The sequence below is a fragment of the Metopolophium dirhodum genome, chromosome 1 (assembly GCF_019925205.1).
Source record: "Metopolophium dirhodum isolate CAU chromosome 1, ASM1992520v1, whole genome shotgun sequence".
Taxonomy (NCBI): Eukaryota; Metazoa; Arthropoda; class Insecta; order Hemiptera; family Aphididae; genus Metopolophium; species Metopolophium dirhodum.
This window is the reverse complement of record NC_083560.1, coordinates 104,248,855-104,271,071: the sequence shown is the minus strand read 5'-3', so window position 1 is coordinate 104,271,071 and position 22,217 is coordinate 104,248,855. Positions and strand designations below refer to the sequence as shown.

At 29.2% G+C, this 22,217-nt stretch overlaps 1 protein-coding gene across 3 annotated transcripts; it reads right to left on the bottom strand.

Annotated features, from left to right (window-relative positions):
* Positions 1–793: 793 nt before the first annotated feature.
* LOC132935853 (proton channel OtopLc-like) lies at positions 794–20,471 on the bottom strand. Of its 3 annotated transcripts, none has more exons than XM_061002486.1 (11): positions 20,279–20,471; positions 20,103–20,202; positions 15,656–15,802; positions 13,599–13,715; positions 11,294–11,408; positions 11,108–11,213; positions 10,601–10,819; positions 9,373–9,533; positions 6,018–6,198; positions 4,196–4,719; positions 794–2,910 (listed from the first exon to the last, which is right to left on the bottom strand). In XM_061002486.1, exons 2-11 carry the CDS (start codon positions 20,126–20,128, stop codon positions 2,422–2,424), a joined length of 2,085 nt encoding a protein of 694 aa, XP_060858469.1. In that variant the 5' UTR covers positions 20,129–20,202; positions 20,279–20,471; the 3' UTR covers positions 794–2,421. The 3 variants fall into 3 exon arrangements, with proteins under 3 accessions (XP_060858469.1, XP_060858471.1, XP_060858472.1); XM_061002488.1 differs by having other exon boundaries at positions 20,103–20,191; XM_061002489.1 differs by lacking the exons at positions 20,103–20,202; positions 20,279–20,471 and adding an exon at positions 17,656–17,791.
* Between the last annotated feature and the right edge of the window lie 1,746 nt (positions 20,472–22,217).

Here is a 22,217-nt window from a genome sequence, read left to right as displayed (position 1 = left end):
TTAATTGTCATCACCTTTTATCATTTCATTGGTTTATATTATATATATATATATATATATTTAATATTGTTTATACTTGTAACTATTTAAAAGTTTGCTTCATGAAATGTAGATAATGGTGTCCAAAATCTAGTCTATATGGGTAATTTACATTTAAAGACCATTTATTTTAAGCAAATATAAGCTATGAAAACTATACAGGGACAAAATGATTAGTACTAAAAAATTTAAGTTAAGAATTTATGATTCATCATACTCAATTTTGGTGTTGAACAATGTATCGCTTTGGAGGTTAAAGTCAATATTAAACCACATTGCTTGCAGAGTGGTTACATCGCAACACTGCCGTGAAACTTGAAAACACCATTTTCAAACCAGTTAAAAGTTTAAGGGAAGGGGGAAGAATTCGGTAATGTCAGGTGCCAAGAGTCAATATTTATATTACATTTTATATAGCAAAAAATACTGTATTCTGGACTATACAGTATACTAACTATAGTTGTCCTATGGATGTATAACTGGAGTAGCCAATTACACCAATGTTAAAAAAACTTGTAGAATTTTTATTTTGCAATGTAATCATACAATGTCCACACCACCCATCGAAAACATTTTAAAATGATCCATAATCACCACATCAACGATATATTACAATAAACATAATGATTATTTATGATTTTTATTTTATTTCTTATCATGGTAAGTATACTGTAGGCATATTTATATTTTCATTAGGTAGTTACCTAAGTAAACACAAATTACGAATTAGGTAAGTAGGTAGGTACTAAAATCGGTTTAACGTTATGAAATATATTTCAGATTTTTCATATTATTATAAGTAAAAATACATACTTGGGCGATTCATTTAAAATATTATTAGAACCGTCCACCACAATATAATATACCGACGCCCCAGTTAAAAATTGCAACAGCTCAAAATATTGGTTTATTGGGTATAATGTGTTTTCTATATTGTTTCTCTAGTAACGTAATATAAGTTATAATATTGAAAATACCCTCTTGTGGTCAATAATTTAACCAATACAAAACTTGGATTTGTTATAGGTATTATCTCGAGTTGTTGCAGTTTTGAACTGGGGCGTCGATATTAACATAAAATATGTATAATATATATATTAATATATTAGTCATTCAATTATTTTAATATAACAAATATAATTTAATAATAATAATACAATAATATAATCTATATGGTGGTTGTAGCGTAAAGACACAGGCACTATTGAAAGAGCTGGAACCGTACCAAATAAAATTATTGGTTTTGGAATTGAAACCTTGCCGTAGGTAACTCTTATTTAAATATTTTTTTAGAAATCGAAACTGTTATTTTTTTCCAAATATGTTGATATTTTCAAAATCTACCAATTTATAATGAAATAATGAATTATATGGTAGTTTTGAAAAGTTATAAAACCATTTTACCAGTTTCGTATAAATGGGTGGTTGCAAATTATATCCAAAATTAGCAGGTATAAAAAGGTATTACTGAGAATAATTTTGAATGCATAAATATTTTATTTATAAATAACAATTTACAATTCTCCAATAATAGATAATTTATATTAGAATATTTTTTTCCCACGTACGCATTCGCAAAGTTTGGTCGTAATAATTTTGTTGCATACATCTACAGATGTGGATCATCCAAGACTAAAAGATATTGTATCAAATTGAATATCATTTTTACTGACAACTTGATCAATAATAATAATTAATAACATATAAAATTCAGTAAAATTCGATATCTTCTACGAATGCAGTAGGTAATCAGAACATAATATGAGTATAGGTAGAGGTACCTTTCTAAATAATAAAACGAAACTATCCATCACCTTTGGTGCGTCTATGCCACACAAATTAGGTTTTAAAGTGTAAGCTATTCATAACATTTTATTATAGGCTTAATTTTGCTAAATTGAATTTATAGATTTTGTGGAATGATTTACGACTGATTATGACGGCGAGACTCTATCTAGTATCTCACTGAATAATTTCCATATCTACCTTTCATTCACACGTGAACGGTGAACCGAATTGGTTCCCATTAGGTTTTAACCAACTATGCACAATATAAAAATGTAGTTATTAAAATCATTATTATTTATCTGAGTATAAATAATTGTATCTACAAAAATTTTGAGGTGGAACTTACTACCTACTAATATCGGGCAGAATTTACACACGTTCGTGTGTATACCTATATAATATTATATCGAAACTGGTAAATACTTTATAACTAATAATAGTAAATGAAATTTTGGAGCTGGGGAACCAAACCGGGAACGAACCCGACCCGGTCCCCGAAGCGACTCCACCGAATATGTGATAATAATATTATTGATATTATATACGCTTATATTAAAGGATTTTGTGGCACAGTGGCGGAGGACGTGAGCGCTTTCACATGTACGACGGTTTGATCTTGTACGACCGTTTCCAGATCTCACACAGGCACACGGTCGAGTGGAACCTGTAGAATATTGCCAGTGGCATGGACACGTGCGTGATTATGGTCCACGCCCACAGGCCGTAGAAGTGCAGCTGTATGGGATGCGAGTCGGCCCGGGACTTCTCCAGCGTGTTGATGGCCCACATGGCCAGGTTGCTGACCAACAGGAACGTGACGATCTCCCGGCCGGGCTTCTTGCGTATCTGGTCGGGCGTGACGCACGACCGCCGGGACGCGTCCAGTATGAACACCGTCTGGCAGAACGTCTGCACCAGCGACGCGGACGCGGTGATCAGCACCAGGATCGTGTTGTTCTCCTCGGTGAAGTGGCCGCTGATTATCGTGAACGTACTGTATATGAACGTGCCCGTCTGCGCGCCCACCAGCAGTATGTTGTCCAGCTCGAGATTCCGCAGTCCGTCGAACTTCAGCTGCCTGACCTGCGGTGGTGTATAGGGCACATTCATGTTATACGTAGGTACACGATTCACATATTTATCATTATCACGCAGGGCGAGGGAATTGAGGGTCCACATTTATTAGGGAACTCTGCAGGGCTCAAAGTATAAACTACGGAATTTGGATCCTCGATCTAATTTAAGAGGGAAAAATATATTGGTATTGTAAAATAAAAATTGTTATTAGTTATTATAGCATTGTAATACTTATTTTAATATTTGGCGTAATTTTATTAAAATATCATTGTGTAGTTTTGGAATGTTTTTAACATTATGAGTACCTACGGCTCAAATAGTCGCGTATCCAACCATGAGGTTATTTTATCTAATTTTATTTGAGACTCTGTTAAATGTTATTCCAAGATAATATCCTATTGTAAAAAAGTTAATTTGTTTATACAACGCTAGCGTACTTAATTTTTTTCCAACCCAAAACTAAATTATAGACTTTAGTGTTTATATTTTATACAGTATTTTCATATAAGTTAGATACGAATGATATAAATTTTTAACTTTAAACAATTCACGGTAAATATTTTTTGACATGAAAACAGAGTAAACCCAAATAGTGAAATATAATAAAATTAAAAACAAAATAAATTAACTTAACTTACTTCTTAAAATGAAAAATTAATTCGTTAATTAAAAAAGAAATTTAAAAAGTTAACAGTTAAGTTAATGAAAAGCCAAAAGTGACTAGTTAAGTTAAAAAGTTAAAATAAAATTTATTTTTTAACTTAACTTTAACTTTTTAATTTGTGAATGCCCAGTCTAGCATATGAGTACCAAAATGCTTTTTATCTTTTTTTCCGGAACATTCTCTTCGACTAACATAAACTTCGACTAACCTAACCTTATGCCTGAGTTATTTTCTACCTCTACTGGTACTCCATTCTTTTGCTTCTTTCTTTTTAATCTTCCTAACCACACTCCACACTAATTTCGCCAACCGTTATACTTGGATTCCACAGCACTTCCTACGTTTCCTCCCTGGGAAATTCTTCATTCAATGGATTTGTTATGTTTATAGTTAAAAATAATTATCGTCCCGCAATTCAAATTAAAACGACTATACAATATCGAAAAAAGGAATTTTAATCATACAAGTTTGAAATCAAAAATATTAGGATGAGATTAAGTTTTGTTTATAAATTTAAAAAAAAATTAACACTATTTTTTATGTTTAAGAGTCTATTGCGTAGTAAAGGGGTTTTCCCTACAAATATTTGAGTATTATTACGTCTTATAGGTAATAATATTGTCATACCTGCATCATGCCGACAATGGTGGCCAGCGTGGTCATACCGTACAGCGACAGCTCGCAGACATTCACCTCCATGACGGCGAACGTGATGAGCTCCGGGCGGGAAATTAGCACGAAGAACAGTATCAGCGAGATGATGGTGAGCACCAAGAACAGTATGCCGACGAACAGGCCCTTGTGCGCCTGCGCGCAATCCACCGAGTAATAGTGCGGCGACTTCCGGTAGTGCGTGATCTGCGCCAAGTTTTCACACCGTTCCGCCTTCCGTTGACGGTACACGTCCGCGTGCACCCGACTGATGTTCTTCCACATTACGTACAGTATGGCTGCGCAGATCAGGCTGTACTCGATCGTGCACGGGAACAGGAATGGACTGGCGTTCTGCACCAGCGACCCGATGATGTTCGTCCGGCGGCACTCGTAGATGTGGTGCGGTCCCGTGTTGATGCTCCGCCGCAGCCGGTCAGCCACTGACGACATGGCCGACGCCGGTGACTGAGTCGTGGTGGTCGTCCACTTTTTGAACACTGCACACACAACACAAAGTTAAGCCCAAGGAGGATTTATAAATATTATAAGCGTAATTATACATATTATTATTATTATTATTATTATTATCATAATTTATATAAACCCCCTTGGTTAGGTCTCACAACCGTTCGAGTGACGTCAGCAGCAGCTGTATACAGAGTCGTTTCACACAGACGAAAATAGCCCAAATTTTTGGAGTGACAAGACCCTCAATATATTTGATTAAAATGGGCACCCCGGCCCGATGTACGAATACTAATTATTATATTTTATATAGATTACATAATTCTCATTCAATAATCTGCTAGGTATATCTCATTAGTTGACAAACACACATAATAATATGTGATAAGATACTACGCACGGTCGGGTCACAAAATTATATTTATATGTATGTATTTAATTTACGCATAACAACATTTAACAAGATTACATGGGTTAACAATAACAAACGATTTGATAACAAAATTATAAAATAGCTTAAACAGAATTAAATGAAAAAGGTGTAACTGGTGAGTTTAACAAAAACCAACTATTGATTTAAAATAGGCACAATTTGATTTGCACTATGAAACTTTTAATTTGTTGTTAGAACGTAAAATAGTCACAATGTTCAATAATAATGTATATATTACTTGTGAGGTTCGAAATTGTTACGGAGTATAAGACTTTTAGCCTTCGGGGGTTCTGGGACGTTAAATATGTTTTTGTCTGAACATTTCTCTAAACCTGCACCAAAACTTAAATAGATAAAATAATAATATAATAATATAACCAGTATAGGTATTAAACTGGTAAATACATAAAGGTTCCAATACCTGAGATACACATTATAGGCAGTAACCAATAGGTAGAAAATAAAAAAATTAAAAAATTTTTATACCTAGTGCTTATTTGATGAGGACTTGATTTTAAGGGGAGACTTGGCATCGTTTTGAGAAGTATAAGTCCGCCGCCCTTTTTCCCCAATGGTCTGACGGTAATACGAGCCAAATAATATAGGTATGTATAAACACAAATTGGGAAAAAAATAAATATATTATATAACAGAAAATTAACGAAGGGTGGCTTTCCACTCAACATCCCTCACGATTACTTAATCCAAAATACTAACAAGACACCAAACGTATGGTAATTAAGGGGTCTTATATAGGCAATTTCAATACAATTTATTATTAAAATACCTATGTATTACATCTAATAATACCTATTATGCTTTAAAACTAATTCCGAGTAAGGATCACACTAGGTACTTGACACCCGTACTGTTCTGTATCAGTTTGTATGGACTTACGTGAAAAATGATTTGGTTGTTTGTCGACACCGATAGAATTGTCTGCCGGGTTGTAAAATGTTAGTATTTCGTGTTTGGTTTCCTGTACGAGTACATTGAGCCATACTGACAGATTAGTGCCGATCATGTGCATGAGTCCAAACTTTGCCAAGACCCGGTGACGCGTCACCCTCATTTGTTGCTGCAATGAGGAAACCGACGAAAACGTTGAATACATAATATTATCAATTATGCTATCTGAATGATATGAATCATAGAAATATAATTTTCCATTCACATTTGATTATAATTTCATTCCCAAACATACTTAACCTTATAAATTGGAATAAATTGGTTTCATATTCTAAAATATATTAAAAGGAAAACAGCAAGGCTGGGCAAGTTAATGATTTTTTTTAACTCAGTTAAGTTAAGTTAAGTTAAGTTAATATGCACCAATAACAAAAAGTTAAAAGTTAATTTAACTATAGGTTAATTCAGTTAAGTTAAAAAAAAGTTAATTTGTTTATACAACGCTAGCGTACTTAATTTTTTTTCAACCCAAAACTAAATTATAGGATATAGTGTTAATACTTCATACAGTATTTCCATATAAGTTAGATCGAATGATATAAATTTTAACTTTAAACAATTTACGATACAACTTTTTTGACATGAAAACGAAATAGACTAAAATAATGAAATATTATAAAATTAAAAACAAAATAAATTAACTTAACTTACTTCTTAAAATGAAAAATTAACTCGTTAATTTCACGTTAATTAAGAAAGAAATTTAGTAAGTTAACAGTTAAGTTAATGAAAAGACAAAAGTAACTAGTTAAGTTAAAAAGTTAAAATAAAATTAACTTTTTAACTCGTTAATGCCCAGCCTTGGAAAACAGTGTCTTTTTTAGTTTGTAATATTATTATGTTTACATTTTTTTAATTGTTTATACATTCGTAGTTATAATTTTCAATTATTGGTTGTGAAAAACCCTATTTTCATTGAATAATAAATAAAATACTAAATTGAAAATATTATTACAATCGAATATTCTAACCAAAAATATTTTTTTTAACTACAAAAAATATTTTTTGATCATTATTGACATATTTTATTTATTTTTTTTTATTGATCCTGAAGCCCGGAAACTATGGCCATTAGCTGTTTGAAGGGGTGGAATTGTAGGTTTAGAAAACACGTGTGTTTTATATTTGGGTATAATATATCCGGGGTTAGGGAATAGATAGTTTCTTTAACATATCTTGGAGAATTTTATGAATTCCAAAACAAAAATACTATGTATTTCGCTATTTTGTAATTTTAATTTTGAGATCTACCTTTACAATATTTTTTAAATATTAACCAATTATCATTTTATTGGAAAATTGTTTTAGATTGTGAGCGGAGCGATAAAATATATAACTATGTAAGTATTAGTTTTACAATGCTATGTGTTTTTTTTTAAATTTTTTTTTTGTGTGTCTGTCATCACCTTTTACTTTATTATTGTTCGATTGTTCGATTTCGGTTATCGGTATTTATTTTTTCTGATTTTGATTTCGGTTTCGGATATTTTTTATTATTTTTTTCGTTTTTAATTTTGGTTTTGATAACTGGTATTGATTTTTTTCGATTTTGTGTTCAGTTTCGATATCGATTTTGGTTTTTAATGGTTTTAAAAGTAAATAATTCTCAGTAGTTTTCAAAAGCGTCGGAAAAACAAAACAAAATTATTGCAAAAAATCGATTTTGGTTTTTGGTGTAACTTTAAAAAAAATTACTGTAGATACATGAAATATTCACTGAATGTTTATATTAGCATTTGAAATACACTTTACAGTTTTAAAAATACTTTGACTTGTTTTGAGCATTTAGTACAAGGTTCCTAATATAATGCTACAATAGTGTTTGAAAAATATTGAAAATACATAATCACATTAAAAATCACACAAATTTTTTTCTTTATAAACATTTAAAATTAAAATTATGACAAGTTATGTCAAAATCACGAAAATGTGCAAATTATTCTGAGTTAGACATTTCTAAAAATGTTTATTTTTAAATCTAAGATTAGAAAATTGAATACAAGATTTCTCATAAGTTTGTATACCTTTAACAAAAAAAAATCTCTACCGGAAAGTAATTAAATTTTTAATTTGAAGTTCAAATTTTTGCAAGATTGAATATTCACTTGATTTTTCATGTAGCGATTATTTTTTCTTATATTTTGTAATTCATAAACGAATAACTGTAGATAATTTAAATTTACACCATTTGTTTATTTTATAAATTCCTATACTTAATATAACTTTCAAAATTATCATAACTTTTAAGTTTTTTTCATATAACAGTTGAAAATATTAAAAATTCATAGGCACGTTTATTTTTTATAAGCTTTTTTATAGATATTTTAAGATATAATTTGACGAAATTACATATTAAATAACGATACAAGAATAACGATTTAAGTGATTTCTTGTAATTTTATAATATTAATTCAATAAGACGTATTAGTAATAACTAATAACAATATAAATATAATATAAAATACCCTAGACTGACAAACCGTCTCCGCTCAGGTCCTGGCGTCTATATTTATTTATTATTTTTTTTTTTTATTGATCTTAAGCATCGGAATAACTATCATGGCCATTATCATTTTGTAGAGAGGTTACGGTTGGTCAAGGATGTGTATGTGTTGTGAGGATTCGTCATTAAAAACTCGAGTGGTCACCCATCAGGAAACTAGCGACACCAGCCGATGGTTGATCTCAGAACACGTTGGTGACTGAGGTTAATCATTGAGCAACACCATGACTCCATATTTATTTTATTGTTTATTTAAACATTGGTTTTTAAGTATAATAAAAAAAATAATTTTTCTTTTACGCTGCAATACATCTGTGTTTTACAATAGTATTATTATTTTCAAATTATAACTCGGTATTTGTTAAAACTATACTACAACAGAGTTATTTTTAGATTTGTTTTAAGACACTGACTTATAATGTATATACTTACCTACGCATTTAAACCCGACCATTACAATTAATTGTAATTATTAATAAATACTAATTCAACTTACATAACTCTGTAACGAAATAGCTTATAATAGGTACCCTTGCAGGCACATTCCTACACTTTAGTCGGTTGTTAATATGTGGCATGATAGCACGTGTACCTATTAATATTACCATTGAGTATGTAATTTATACAATATATACTCAATACTATTACTAACCTATTATTAAGAATAATTAATACATATTTAATAAATTTCAGTGTAGAAGTACATATGTGATTTTTTTTTTTAATTATTAAATTTATAAAAGTATAATTCTGTCTATTTTTTACAAAAATAAATCTTACCTCGTCATTCAAAAATATAAAGTACATTTGTATAAATATGAATGCCATTCTTGTTGCTGGAGTGAGCACCAGAAGCACGTTGTGGCATTTCGTAGCTGGTTCAAGTTCGAAGTACTGACCGAATTCAAGTCCAGAATAAATCATACTACCTATGCCGAAAGCTGGAAACAAAAAAAATCAAAAATCAAACTATGTTATTAAACTTATACCTACTATTATTACTATTATTATCATTATGCATAAATGCATAACGTTTATAAAATCCACATCAGTATGGCATTGACTTTGACATTTAAAATATAATAGATAATAAGTTATAAAAGTTTCTAAAAGTCCAAAACAAAACAGAAATAAACATTTTTGAGTGGTATGTTTTCAACATTTAATAAGATAGCCGGTAGCAGGTAACTACATCGACTATATACAATATAAGTTGCATAATAATTTATTATAAGTTGATTAACAAAATAGATATTGAGAATAGATAACCAGTTGTCGTAAAAACTGTGGGTAGGTAGGTGATATTTTTATATAATTGTACATTGTCTAATTATTGAAGAAGTATTTTGCATTTAGCTACAGGATCGATTTAAAAAAATAATATCTTTCAGATTTCTTGATAGTATTTTTTAAATATAGAATGAATATACTATTATTATGTAACAAATAGTAGGTTAATACTAACCTATATCTAAACATTAACTTTTTTTTTTATTTAAAAAATATATATTGACAATCTATAATAATAGTAATAGTGTGGTGACATAAAATAACATTTAACATAGGAACATTAATTGTAGAGTAGGAAGGCTCCCTGCAGTAGTGCCACCTGACAAGAAATTAAGCATTAACTTACGAAACATTTATCCAATATGTATATATATATTATTGTAAGTTGTTTAATGTAGGTATTGTGTATTTGTATATAAAACATTTGTGACACTATTTTGAATTTTCACTGGTGAGTAATATATGCTGTAGTCACTTCAATAATTTAAAATTTTAAAATTATACAAATACATTTGTTTTCATAAAGATAAATATTTCAAAAAAATTAGTTTAATGATATTTCTATATATTATATGTCTTTGTCGATTTCATGTTGACGAAATGCGGAACGAAGGGCTTACGTGCCATTGTGACCAATAGATAATAGTTGTCGCGGGCATAATAATTATACTATAATATTATAATAAATAATATATTTATATTAATATGTTCAACCAACCCACAGCACCCATTCTCAGATAGAAACTCCCGTAATGCTGGAAAGTAGAAGGCAACACAAGGTGAGACGATTGTCTCCGGGTTCTCGGGTTGTATGATGTCCAATAGTCCATTTCAACGGCACCGGTGTTCGTGAAGTCATCGTTGTCTTCGTAATATTCCGAGTCTCCATCGCTGTTTTCCGAGCCTTCTCCGGATAATGAATCGCTAACCGAATTATCTATATATACACGACACGCGTGTCACGATAATAGTAATTAAATCAACCAACTAAAATAATTATATACATTAAAACCTCCCCTAACACCTCCCAATAGCGGACGTATTCTTGGGAGTCAACTACAAACTTTCTACAATCTGAACCCCCTGAATATAAAATATTTCAGTGACCAAGAGTGTCCGGTATTTAGAGGTTTCATTGTATATATTTTAACACGATTAACAACGCATGAAATATTATGTATAGCTGCAGTATTTTATTTTACCGCGGAATATTCACGATACTTACTGAAATTATTGTTGACTGGTGTCATCGTGGGCTTGCCTTTGAGCAGCATTGCGTACATGTAAAAAAGAAACGCCATACTTCCGAAGTAAAGGTACAAGTAATAACCCTGAAGAAAAAATAAAATAGTAAAAATACGTGGAGTATAAAAGAAATGATAATAAAAGATAAGTCAATCGTAAATGTCACCTCGTAAAACGAATGAGGAATGTGTGTAGATATCACTTCAGACATCGGAAAAGCTATGCCCATGACGACCAACAGTTTACCGTAAAGAGCAGATAGAGTCGTAGCAAGAGCTTGTCTATAAGTTTGAATAAAAAAAAATATATTACTCAAAAGTAAAAATACATCGAAGCTATAAAAATAGACCGAATACATTTTGTAATACTGTTTACATTTTAGCACGAAAATTAATGTTATCCTTAAAATACTTGTATATACCTTGTTTTAAATTTTCAATGCTTAGCTATAAAACTGAAAAAATTATAAATTTGTTGCCACAAAATAATTTGCAAATTTTCGAGATATTGACGAATTTTGTCAAATTTTAAACTTTAAATACTTAAAAAATTGTGCCTATATATCTTTAATAGTTTTTAACTGTTATTATAATAACACTTATGACTTTATGAGGTACACAGTGTACCGTACACTTATGTATTATATTTTAAACATTTTTGACCGTCCTTACTAAAAAACTTTTATTGACATAACATTTTATAGAAAAAATAGAAAATGTCTATTAATAGTTCAAAACGTGTCAAAATATTTTGAATATTTTATAAAAAATCATTTGGTGTTAATTTTAGGTATCTATGGTTATTCGTTTTTGACGAGAATTCGTTGATTTCAGGCTGGAAAATTAAAATCCAATGTCAAAAATGTAGGCTCCAATGAATGAGTTTTGGTTTCGTTAAACTTTTTATTCTTGTTAAAGCTAGGAATACATAATGTAAGGAATTATGTATTCAATTTTCAAATCTTAGATATAACTACAAACATTTTTATAAATTTCTAACTAAAAATAATTTAATATGGACCGTGCTCAATCGGGTTTCATTAGTTTCTGGTAGCATATAGTATTGGATCTAGTTTGTTCTTTGGTCGGTCCAAAGTAAAAATGTCTCAATAATTTTTAATACAATATAATGCTCATTCTTAATAGTCAAAATTATTGTTACTGGATTTCAATACTGTATAATATTTATTAGTATTTAATTTTCATGAATCTCAAATCTCAATACTGATGAGGTATACAATATAAACATTAATATTTAGTGCGAGGATTTCTATGTAAAAAAAACTTTTTATTGGATGCTTGCTGTATGCACATGGCACAACTACAAGAGTAAGATATGTTGACAAATCGTGCTACTAAGAAGCTAAATAATAAAAAAAAACTTTTGCATAAAAGTGCATTTTTTGATGTTGAGGATGTCAGCGCGCTATTTATTTTCTCTCTGACTCACGTGTTACATAGCAAATTTTATGCTCACAATAATGATTATAATCATAGTAATTTCTAAATTTAGAGTGAAATTACCTCTTATAAAATTTAAAGGTTAAATTATTATTATATTTTAATTTTTAAAGCCAGCTATATAGATAATAATCTTAGCTTTAAATTGTATAAAAGTTAATTTCACTCTTATTTTAGAATTTGTTATGATCATATTCATTATTGTGAACGTAAACTTTGTTATATTGCGCGTAGGTCAGTGAGAGAAGCCAAATAGTGCGCTGACATTATCTTAAGTCTTAAAGAATATATCCATATGAAATAATATTTTTGCATATTTCACTAATAAAAATATTTTATAAATTAAAAAAAATATGGACATTTCAACCATTGCGATAAGTACTACCTATTTATTTTATAATTTATTGAGTACGGCTGTCTTCAACGCCAGAACGATTTTATTATGAAGTCTGAAGATTATTATTTTTTTACATTTTAGGTATCGAAGTACGAATAATATATAATATTTTGCTACCCCGTAAATTATCACGACATGTAATGGTTTTTAGCAACAATATGTAAATACCAGTTATAATTTAAAAAAATAATTTGTTTATTATCTATTATTTTAATTATATTATTAATTTTGTTAACTATTAAATTTGTTTTGCTTTTAAATAACTACATATTATTTTGATGTTAAAAAATATAGGTATTCATAAAATATAATTGTTAAAAAATTGTTTTGCATTATTTGCCAATATTATTTTAGAGAATATTACAAGCATATTTACAATTTTAAAGAGAATATAAGTACCATATTTTGGCTATTTTAAGAGAAAATAAATCTGCACTATAAACATTACACACTAGAGAAGTTTAAGAAAATATAATGAGTCAAGGTTTGTCATTATCCGTCTAATCAGTGTAATTGTGTAATTTTTTTAAAAAGTTCACTAAACATATTAATATATTATATTATAATTGTTTGCATAAGTACAGACAATACAGTTTGACGAATTATATACTTACGCTCCCATTTTTCTCCAGGTATTATGTAGCTCTTCAATTGTCGATTCCCTTTTCATTTGATGAGGTAATTTTTTTACGGAAGTGCTCAGTGTGGACAAATGCTTTACCGTTGGCATCCTAATCAAAATAAAACAATGCGTTAATAATTGTCCTATTGACGGCTATTGTATACTAGCAAGTAGCTAGCTTTAATGCAGTTTACAGAATCAAAATAAATGAACCATATTGTATATGCCAATTAAAAAAAAATTTACTTATTTAAAATATTGCGCATAGGAAGAGTAGAAAATGTACTTTAATAAAGCTTAACTGTTGTAACGTTAAAATGGAAAATCGTGCATTCATATACTTGTATAAAATATAATTGGCTTGGCGTAGCGCGTTGGCTGCTACCAGTCGCGGAATGCTACTGGGAGTAAGTAACGGCCACAGCTACTAGCTCCCGGATGGGTGACCACCCGGGTTCATAGTAGTTAAAACCCTTGCCACACGATACACGTGTTTGCTACCTACCGTAACAACCGTAAAAACTATCGTAAAATCAACCTACCGTACCAACCTTACCCCTATCACAGTTCATAACCCCTACAACAGCTAATGGCCTTAGCCGCCGGGCTTAAGTTCAAAAAAAAAAAAAATAATAAAATATAATAATGATATATTGATATATATTATGGATGCATGATGATGAATGTTGTAGCCAGTGCCAATAAATTCAATTTTCGTATCTAATTACTTACCTATTAAACTAGATAGGTAAAGTTGTATATTATATCTGCAGTACTCACTAGATCCAGGGATTGGAATCGAACCTAAAAGAACCGGTTCTGAAACCAGAACTTTTATTTTAATAAATAAAATACCGGAACCGAACCGGAGTTTTTAAATTAAATAGATTCTTTTAGGTTCAAAAATAAAATAATGTTATTTATCATAATTTAATAATTTAATAATATTACTGTTTTGTGTATAAACTATGCGTATGATCATATGAGTTTTCACTTTTCTAATATTTCTCATACTATTAATTAAACCCGCATTCCGGGTAGGTATTTAAAACTATTATACTTTTCGGCACCTGACTGTACCAAAATTATTTAGAACCGATATCTTTATTTTTTTTTTATCAAAGACCTAACCAAACCGGAACAGTTATTTTATTTTTGGAGAACCAGTACCGGAACCGATACCGATAAATTAAAAAAGGTTCCAGTCACTAGCTAGAACAGATCATACGTATACACTATTTTTTGATTGGATAGTTTTATTTATTTAAAATACAGTTATGACATATATAATGAATACAATAAAATAAATCTACTCCTTTAAGCTAATAGCTCGTGATGAAGTAGAGAACTCTCTAACAAAATGATAATTAATTAATTTAGTTTTATGTAGTAATTAAAAAAAAATGTTAGTTTCCATGAAAAAAAACGAGAAACGAGATAACGACGATAACGTGAAAACGGACTTATAGAATAGTATGACAAAAATTATACAAGTTATTTTACCGAATGTATTTAATATTAACATAATGCGAAAATGTAGTAGGTATGTAATGTAATTACAAGAATACATTACATATTATTTATCGTTATATTAATCGTTGTTATAATAATAAAACACAATAATTTAATGATAGTTAATGATGAACTATTGACTGCTTACCTACATGAATACCTGATACTTGGGGACTACCAAAAATAACAAATAACATAGTATATAAAATATTGTACACAACACTTTTATGTTTGATTTTGTCTGATTATATTATTGTCAAAATTGTGTATTTTCTAAATCAATCCAGAATACAAAGACATTTTTACAGAATTCCACAGTCATACTTTTAATGCTCAACATTAATATTTTTGCACGAAAAACTGGTTTAATAAAAAATGATTAAATAACGATGGATTGACTTGTACCAGATCTAAATGTGACAAATTGAACATATTATTTTCTTTGTGACTAATTCGTAAATTATAGATTTAATATTTGGCGATTGGTTGAACGGAACTCGACAGTTAAACCATAATATTATGACATTATATACTTACTCGAACAGTACAGAATTTGGCCTTGGTAAAATGTCATCCTTGTTTGGTGTGAATTCATTTGGGGGAGTAGAACTCGTGACCTTTGCACTAATTAACGAAGGTGATATGTCTGTACCAGTAGGTTTATTAGACCCTTCGCTGGTCCAACTGTCCATCAATGCATATAACAAATAATAATTGTTTATAATTAATATTACAAAATAAATAATTATATAATATTTATGTTTGATGATAATACGTAGATAAAATGGTAAATTATTACATTTTTCGTAGATAGGTAGGTACTTGATTGAAACTTTTTCACGAATATTTGTTTATAAATTTCACTGTTACTGTATACTCACAATTTGTTTACTTATATCTATTTATTTTTAAGTGGTAATGTGGCATATTATGTTCTTATCTTATTATTTTAATACTAATTAAACAAGAAAACAGCAAATTTCACTAAATTTATAAAGTTTTTCTATTTTCTCAAAAACTTAACTATACAAATATATTTATTAAGTGACTAATATATTGTGTTCTATTTAAAATATAACTAGAGACTATACCTATGCTATTTTCACAAGATTTATATTGTTTTAAAATATGTGTCTAATAGACAACTTAAAAAATAACATAAATTAATAATAATAATAGGTAGCTTTTCCGTTTGCTTTAAATGGAGATTACAAAGCTCATAATATTATTCTTATAATAATTTGTCAAAAATTATAATATTATATACCTAGTCTAGTAGTCTATAATGTTGACGATAATATATTATTTTTAAAACATAGTCTTTTAATAGGCCATCTGTTACAGAGCTGAACAATATGATTAATTGATAACTTAACTAATCAATAATAAGATGAAAATATTGAGTGAATATGCCTCCCGATGGAGGTACTTTGTCATGAAATATTATAGTTAATATATTAAGTGTATAGTTCAGAGATTACCAATTAAAATTTTCTGAGGGCCACTTTAGAAATATTTAGAAAGTTTTCTAGGGCCGTCACAATTTAATGTACATGTTTATTCAAAGAAAAACAAATCAAAATTTAAAATGAAAATGAAAATTAATGAATCATTTAATTTGCCATCAAAAATTAATAATTTAAAAAATAAATGTCTTGTCTGTGGACCAGAAAAGTTCGTCAATGGTCACCATAGCTAATAATTTTTTATAGATCATGACACCCCTGTCTTTTAGCCTTCTTTTAAGATTTCCTTAAATATTCGAAAATGAAGGGTACGAGGGTTGTGATGGTCTGGTACTCCAATGATGAGTTAGTCGGTTAGTGAAGCGCTTATATTGGAGCTTTACTAAAACAATATATAATTAGCTAATAATAATGAACAATAGAGTTGAAAATTAAATTAAGAAATATAGTATATTAAATTATAATTATATTAAAAAAATTAGATATAAAATAAGTTTAATATTGCATTTTCCAAATCTAGGTAGGTACTTAATTATTACTATCAAACAAGGCTGGGCACTAACGAGTTACAAGTTAAAATTAAGTTAAATCGTTAAGTTAATTAACTCGTTACTTTTTTTTCAGATAAACTTTTAACTTAATAAGTTACTTTTTTCAAGATTAATGTGTTAACTTCAAGTTAATTTTATTTCAATAAATCTAAAATAAGTTAATTTTTGTCCGAAGAATAATGCAAATTTTTGAATGGGTTTTCCCTTTGATGTATCATTTTAATTTTCCCCAGTCATTTTCTTGAGTGTAAAGAAAAAATATCTAATAAACCATATTATGTGTCTAGAATTTTTTATTTTTGCAAATTAGCAAATTTTAACTATACACTAAGTTAAGTTACATTTTTTTCAAAGTTAACTCTTAACTTAAAAATATAAGTAACTTTTAATTTAACTTAACGAGTTAAAAAAAAATCGTTAACTTCCTCAGCCTAGCTATCAGATAACAAATAATCGTTATATATAACAAAAAATAATTTTCAGTGTAAATAAATAAAATTTGTTTAACACGTGTACCTACTTTGTACAAGAGTCTTATTAAAATTTAAATGTCATATTAATGCCCCGAGTGCATTTAATGACGTCCATGGAAAAAATAAACACAATACACGTACACCGGATGTATTTAGCACAACTACTAACCGGTTTTTATTCACTTATTATTCGTTAACGGTTTGTGTCGAAAATGCACTCGTCAAACAAAACACATACTATCACAGTCATTGATTATTTCGTAATAAAAATATGTGCCTATTTTTCATAGTAATATTTGTACCTAATAATTGCACATTATTAAAATCAATTTTCCACTATACACATGTTGTTCGCATACCTACTATACGGTTACAAAATGTATTATTAATAGCAATATATATTGACATTTATACGGTACATGTTAAAATATCTTTTATATTTATTAGGTACTTAAATAAATGTCAACAATGTATTGCGCAACTTATGGTAATTTACACTTAGTATTTATATACCAATGTAAATTTTTAATTTATGGAATCATATTAATATTAACTATCATGTTTGATTATTTTATTAAGTAGGTAACCAAGTATTTTAAAAGTTAAGCATACAATATCGGTAGAGACAACACCTACTCTACTTTAAAAGTGCTTGTTCCTTTGGGAAATTATGGGAATTCATGTCCATACAATATAATAATAATACAAACTGTAACATCAACCACTATAACTGCAATCATCATCAGAGAACATTTTTTTCCCCAAAAAATGGTAAACGGCTACAGTTCAACAAATATTTATATCGATTTCTGTCTTTTTGATTTAATACGATATTGTTTTTATTTTAAAATAATAGGTACAATACACCATTTGAAGTTTCATTGTGTATTTTATTAAATATTACCCGAGGTTTTTGTATCAGATATATTTTATAGTTAATAGGTAGCTATCATAAGTGTTGTGGTGATTTAAAACAATTTGTATTATTACAATGATTGTTTATTTTTTACGATTTTCTTGTCAATGCATATTTTTATCCAAGACATGAAAAATACCTAACAACAATAATCGTATTCATTCACCTTACGGAGTGATTGAAAAACATGGTTCGCGACACACAATAGAGTTCATTGTATCAAATGCCGGAAGTTCTCACATTTACATATTTTCGTACTATCAACCTCGTATAGCCTGACAAATGACTATCAATCGATTGCAAATTTGGTCAAAACTCATAACACTATACCTACTTTATTATACCTGTTGGCTATTACGTTTGAATAAACATTACATAATATTATGTTAATGGTTATAACGTATATTGGTCGTATCTATTACAAGCATATTATAATGTGAGTACATCATATTATATTGATCTAATAATATTACGTACCTACCGCTATACCGAAGAAAACGATTGTATACGAACAAATCGGGCAATGATCAATAATATTGGAAACAAATATAATATCTACCTATATACTTATATAATATATTATTTTAGTATTGATACCAAATATCATGATTTAATACAAGTAGATTTCAAACGTGTTCTGTCAAAGCAAAATGAATCATTGCTAGGTATATAGGTAGTAATTTTTTTCCCACATAATTTTAAGTTACACACTTAATTAGGAGGTATACATCACTCGTTGTGTTAATACCCATAAATTGTTCATAGAATTTATTGATTTGCTACCTAGTGTAAATCATCATTATAAAGCCATCGTTGTTAGAATTAATCTAATATTTACAGGTGTTTTCGTAAACCTTATAAAAATTTTTTTAATAATATAAAAAAACTCTAAAATTTGTAATTTGTAATATTCTTTTATACTTTTTTTTACAAAAAATCGTCGAAATCACGCGTTTGTAAGCATAATAAAATAGCAAACGAATCGGTTAGGTTAGGTTAGGTATAGAATTTATTGATTTGCTACCTAGTGTAAATCATCATTATAAAGCCATCGTTGTTAGAATTAATCTAATATTTACAGGTGTTTTCGTAAACCTTATAAAAATTTTTTTAATAATATAAAAAAACTCTAAAATTTGTAATTTGTAATATTCTTTTATACTTTTTTTTACAAAAAATCGTCGAAATCACGCGTTTGTAAGCATAATAAAATAGCAAACGAATCGGTTAGGTTACTCAGGTAGCGACTACTGACTATATTATATTATATCTACTATACGAATCGTATTTAATAGTATTTATTATAATGTAAAAAACATAAAAGTATAATATTTTATATCCATTTGAATATTATGCATAACTTTGAGCCGTTGATATGATATCGTAACAGCGACGACAATATTTTCGAAACTATTAGAGAAATATTTTTCGTCGAAAACTCGTCGGACACATGCACTTTGGATATACAAAATTTAATATTATTCAATTACGATAATACTGTCAAAAAGACATGATAAATCATGTCGTAGTGTTTTTATAGCATGCATGTAAGTGCACGAAATACAACGTTTACCTTACCTAACGTTTTCTTCGTCGGTCTTCATGACTGGAGAAAACCGTAAAAACAAAGCCAAATATACGATAACTGACTGTCGATTCGTACTTACCTATTCAGGTACTATATTAATAGTTTATTATATTAAATATAAAATAATTTTTTAAAAAAATACTCAAAAGTCAACAACAATACTCACGATAGTTGAATAAAATATTATTATGACGATCGCGACATTGTTATATATTGATATCGGTTACTTTTATATTGTTACCACATTATAATTATTTTAATATTACCTACGCTGTACCGCGGGAACAGCATTCGCCCGAGCGTACGAGACCGTGATGTGCAAACGATTCGCCGACGGGATGATAGGGCGGCCAGCCCGCTGACACACACGCACGCGGCCTACACACGTAATAATAATAATAATAATAATAATAATACATTATTATTAAAACCAGTATTTAAACGAAAGGGGGGAGCTCCCCCACCCCTCGGAATGTGGTCCCTGCGGCGGAAAAAAATCTTCCTGCTCCGACCGGCGTAAATAAATTGACGATTGCGCAAACAAGCGCGACGGTGCGCTTCCACGCCAAAGACAATGATATTATTATATTATTATTATATTATATTAAATACTGTAACATAATTTATAGAGTTACCCGCGGAAGCCGACCGGAAGCGTCGGATGACAAAAAAATTATGTCCGATACCCGTTATGATGATGGACGTACGACGAAATCACATAAGCGCGACTTGGCGGGGTGCTCAGCCCCCTCAAGATAGATTAATCTTCGAATTCGTAAAATATCAATTCAAAATGAATAAATAGGTAACAATAAGTTAAATGCTGCACGCAACACTCACGTATTCAATGCCGCGACGACATCACCGCAATAAGTAACTTCATAAGACGATTTGAAATATTGTCACTTGTATAATGTTTTATTAAGTGTATTGATATTTTATTGGAAAGTTTTTTATTGATCTACTTCGTTGTGGACAACCCATAGGCGGAAATCCATTACAATTTCAGGGGGGCTAACATTTTTAACATCAATGCGAGCGGGGGGCTTCGATCCCACACAACTAAAAAAGGAGGAGGCTTGAGGGACTTTTGGCGGCTATGCCCCACAAGCCCCCTCCCTGATTTCTACCAATGGATAACTCTAAATTCTAATTACTGCAGGCCGTGTTCACTCAATAATAAAAGATTTTAATGTACATGTCCATGTTCCAGTTTTTTTGGAACTGTAATAGAGTTATGGATATGTTAAATGTTAAATTGACGATAAATCATTGTATACCGGGCGATTCATTTAACGTAAGATTAAAATAAATTAAACGTTATTAGTTTTTAAAAATAATAAAAATCAATATTTTTAAACAAAAAATTGTTATTATTTTTTCTTGTTATTATTTTTAATTCTATAATCCAAAGCATAATATTTTTTGAAATACTTCGATACATCAGTCATAAATAGGTATCAAATTTTGGACTAGTATTATAATCTAAGAGTTAGTAATACGTATTTAAAATTCAAATGAGGATGGAGTAGAGTAGGTAATGGTAGGTACCCCGTAAAATGTTGGTCTACTGCTCCACTCATATAATCATCAAATAGCCACTTATAAGTAAATAAGTTATAAGTTATTACTAATAAACTACTTGTAATCCAAATAATATTCTGCTTTGGAATATGAAATTTAAAATGTATATTGTTATTCAAAAGACAAAAAAATATTAATAACCACAATTAGTAATAAAATGTTGTTTAGTAATGACTCAAAATGATGTACCTAAAAGCAGAGCTTGCATTTAAAAAAAATTCCGTTTTATGTTATTTACAATTAAAACGTTACACAATATTTGCGTTTATCGTTATTTAGAATTGAAACGTTATTCAACTATTGCGTTTACCGTTATTCAGAATTAAAACGTCATCCAAGTTTTGTGTTAACGTTTATCGTTATTTAAAATAGTGTTAATACCTATTAAATTTAAAAATAATAACTAATGCTGGTAGGGAATGGCCCGGATACAGAATATAATATAATCAATTTTTAGATTGTTTGCATGAAATAATTGTTTCTACGAAACCAATAGACCTTTTAAATAAATAGATTTTAAA

Coding starts and splice junctions, on each gene's coding strand:
- LOC132935853 (XM_061002486.1), bottom strand. CDS start 20,128: ATGAAGACCGACGAAGAAAACGTTAG. Junction 13,716..15,655: donor CCAAATTCTGTACTGTTCGA/GTAAGTATATAA, acceptor TATTTTGATTAG/GATGCCAACGGTAAAGCATT. Junction 11,214..11,293: donor TTCCTCATTCGTTTTACGAG/GTGACATTTACG, acceptor TTTTTTCTTCAG/GGTTATTACTTGTACCTTTA.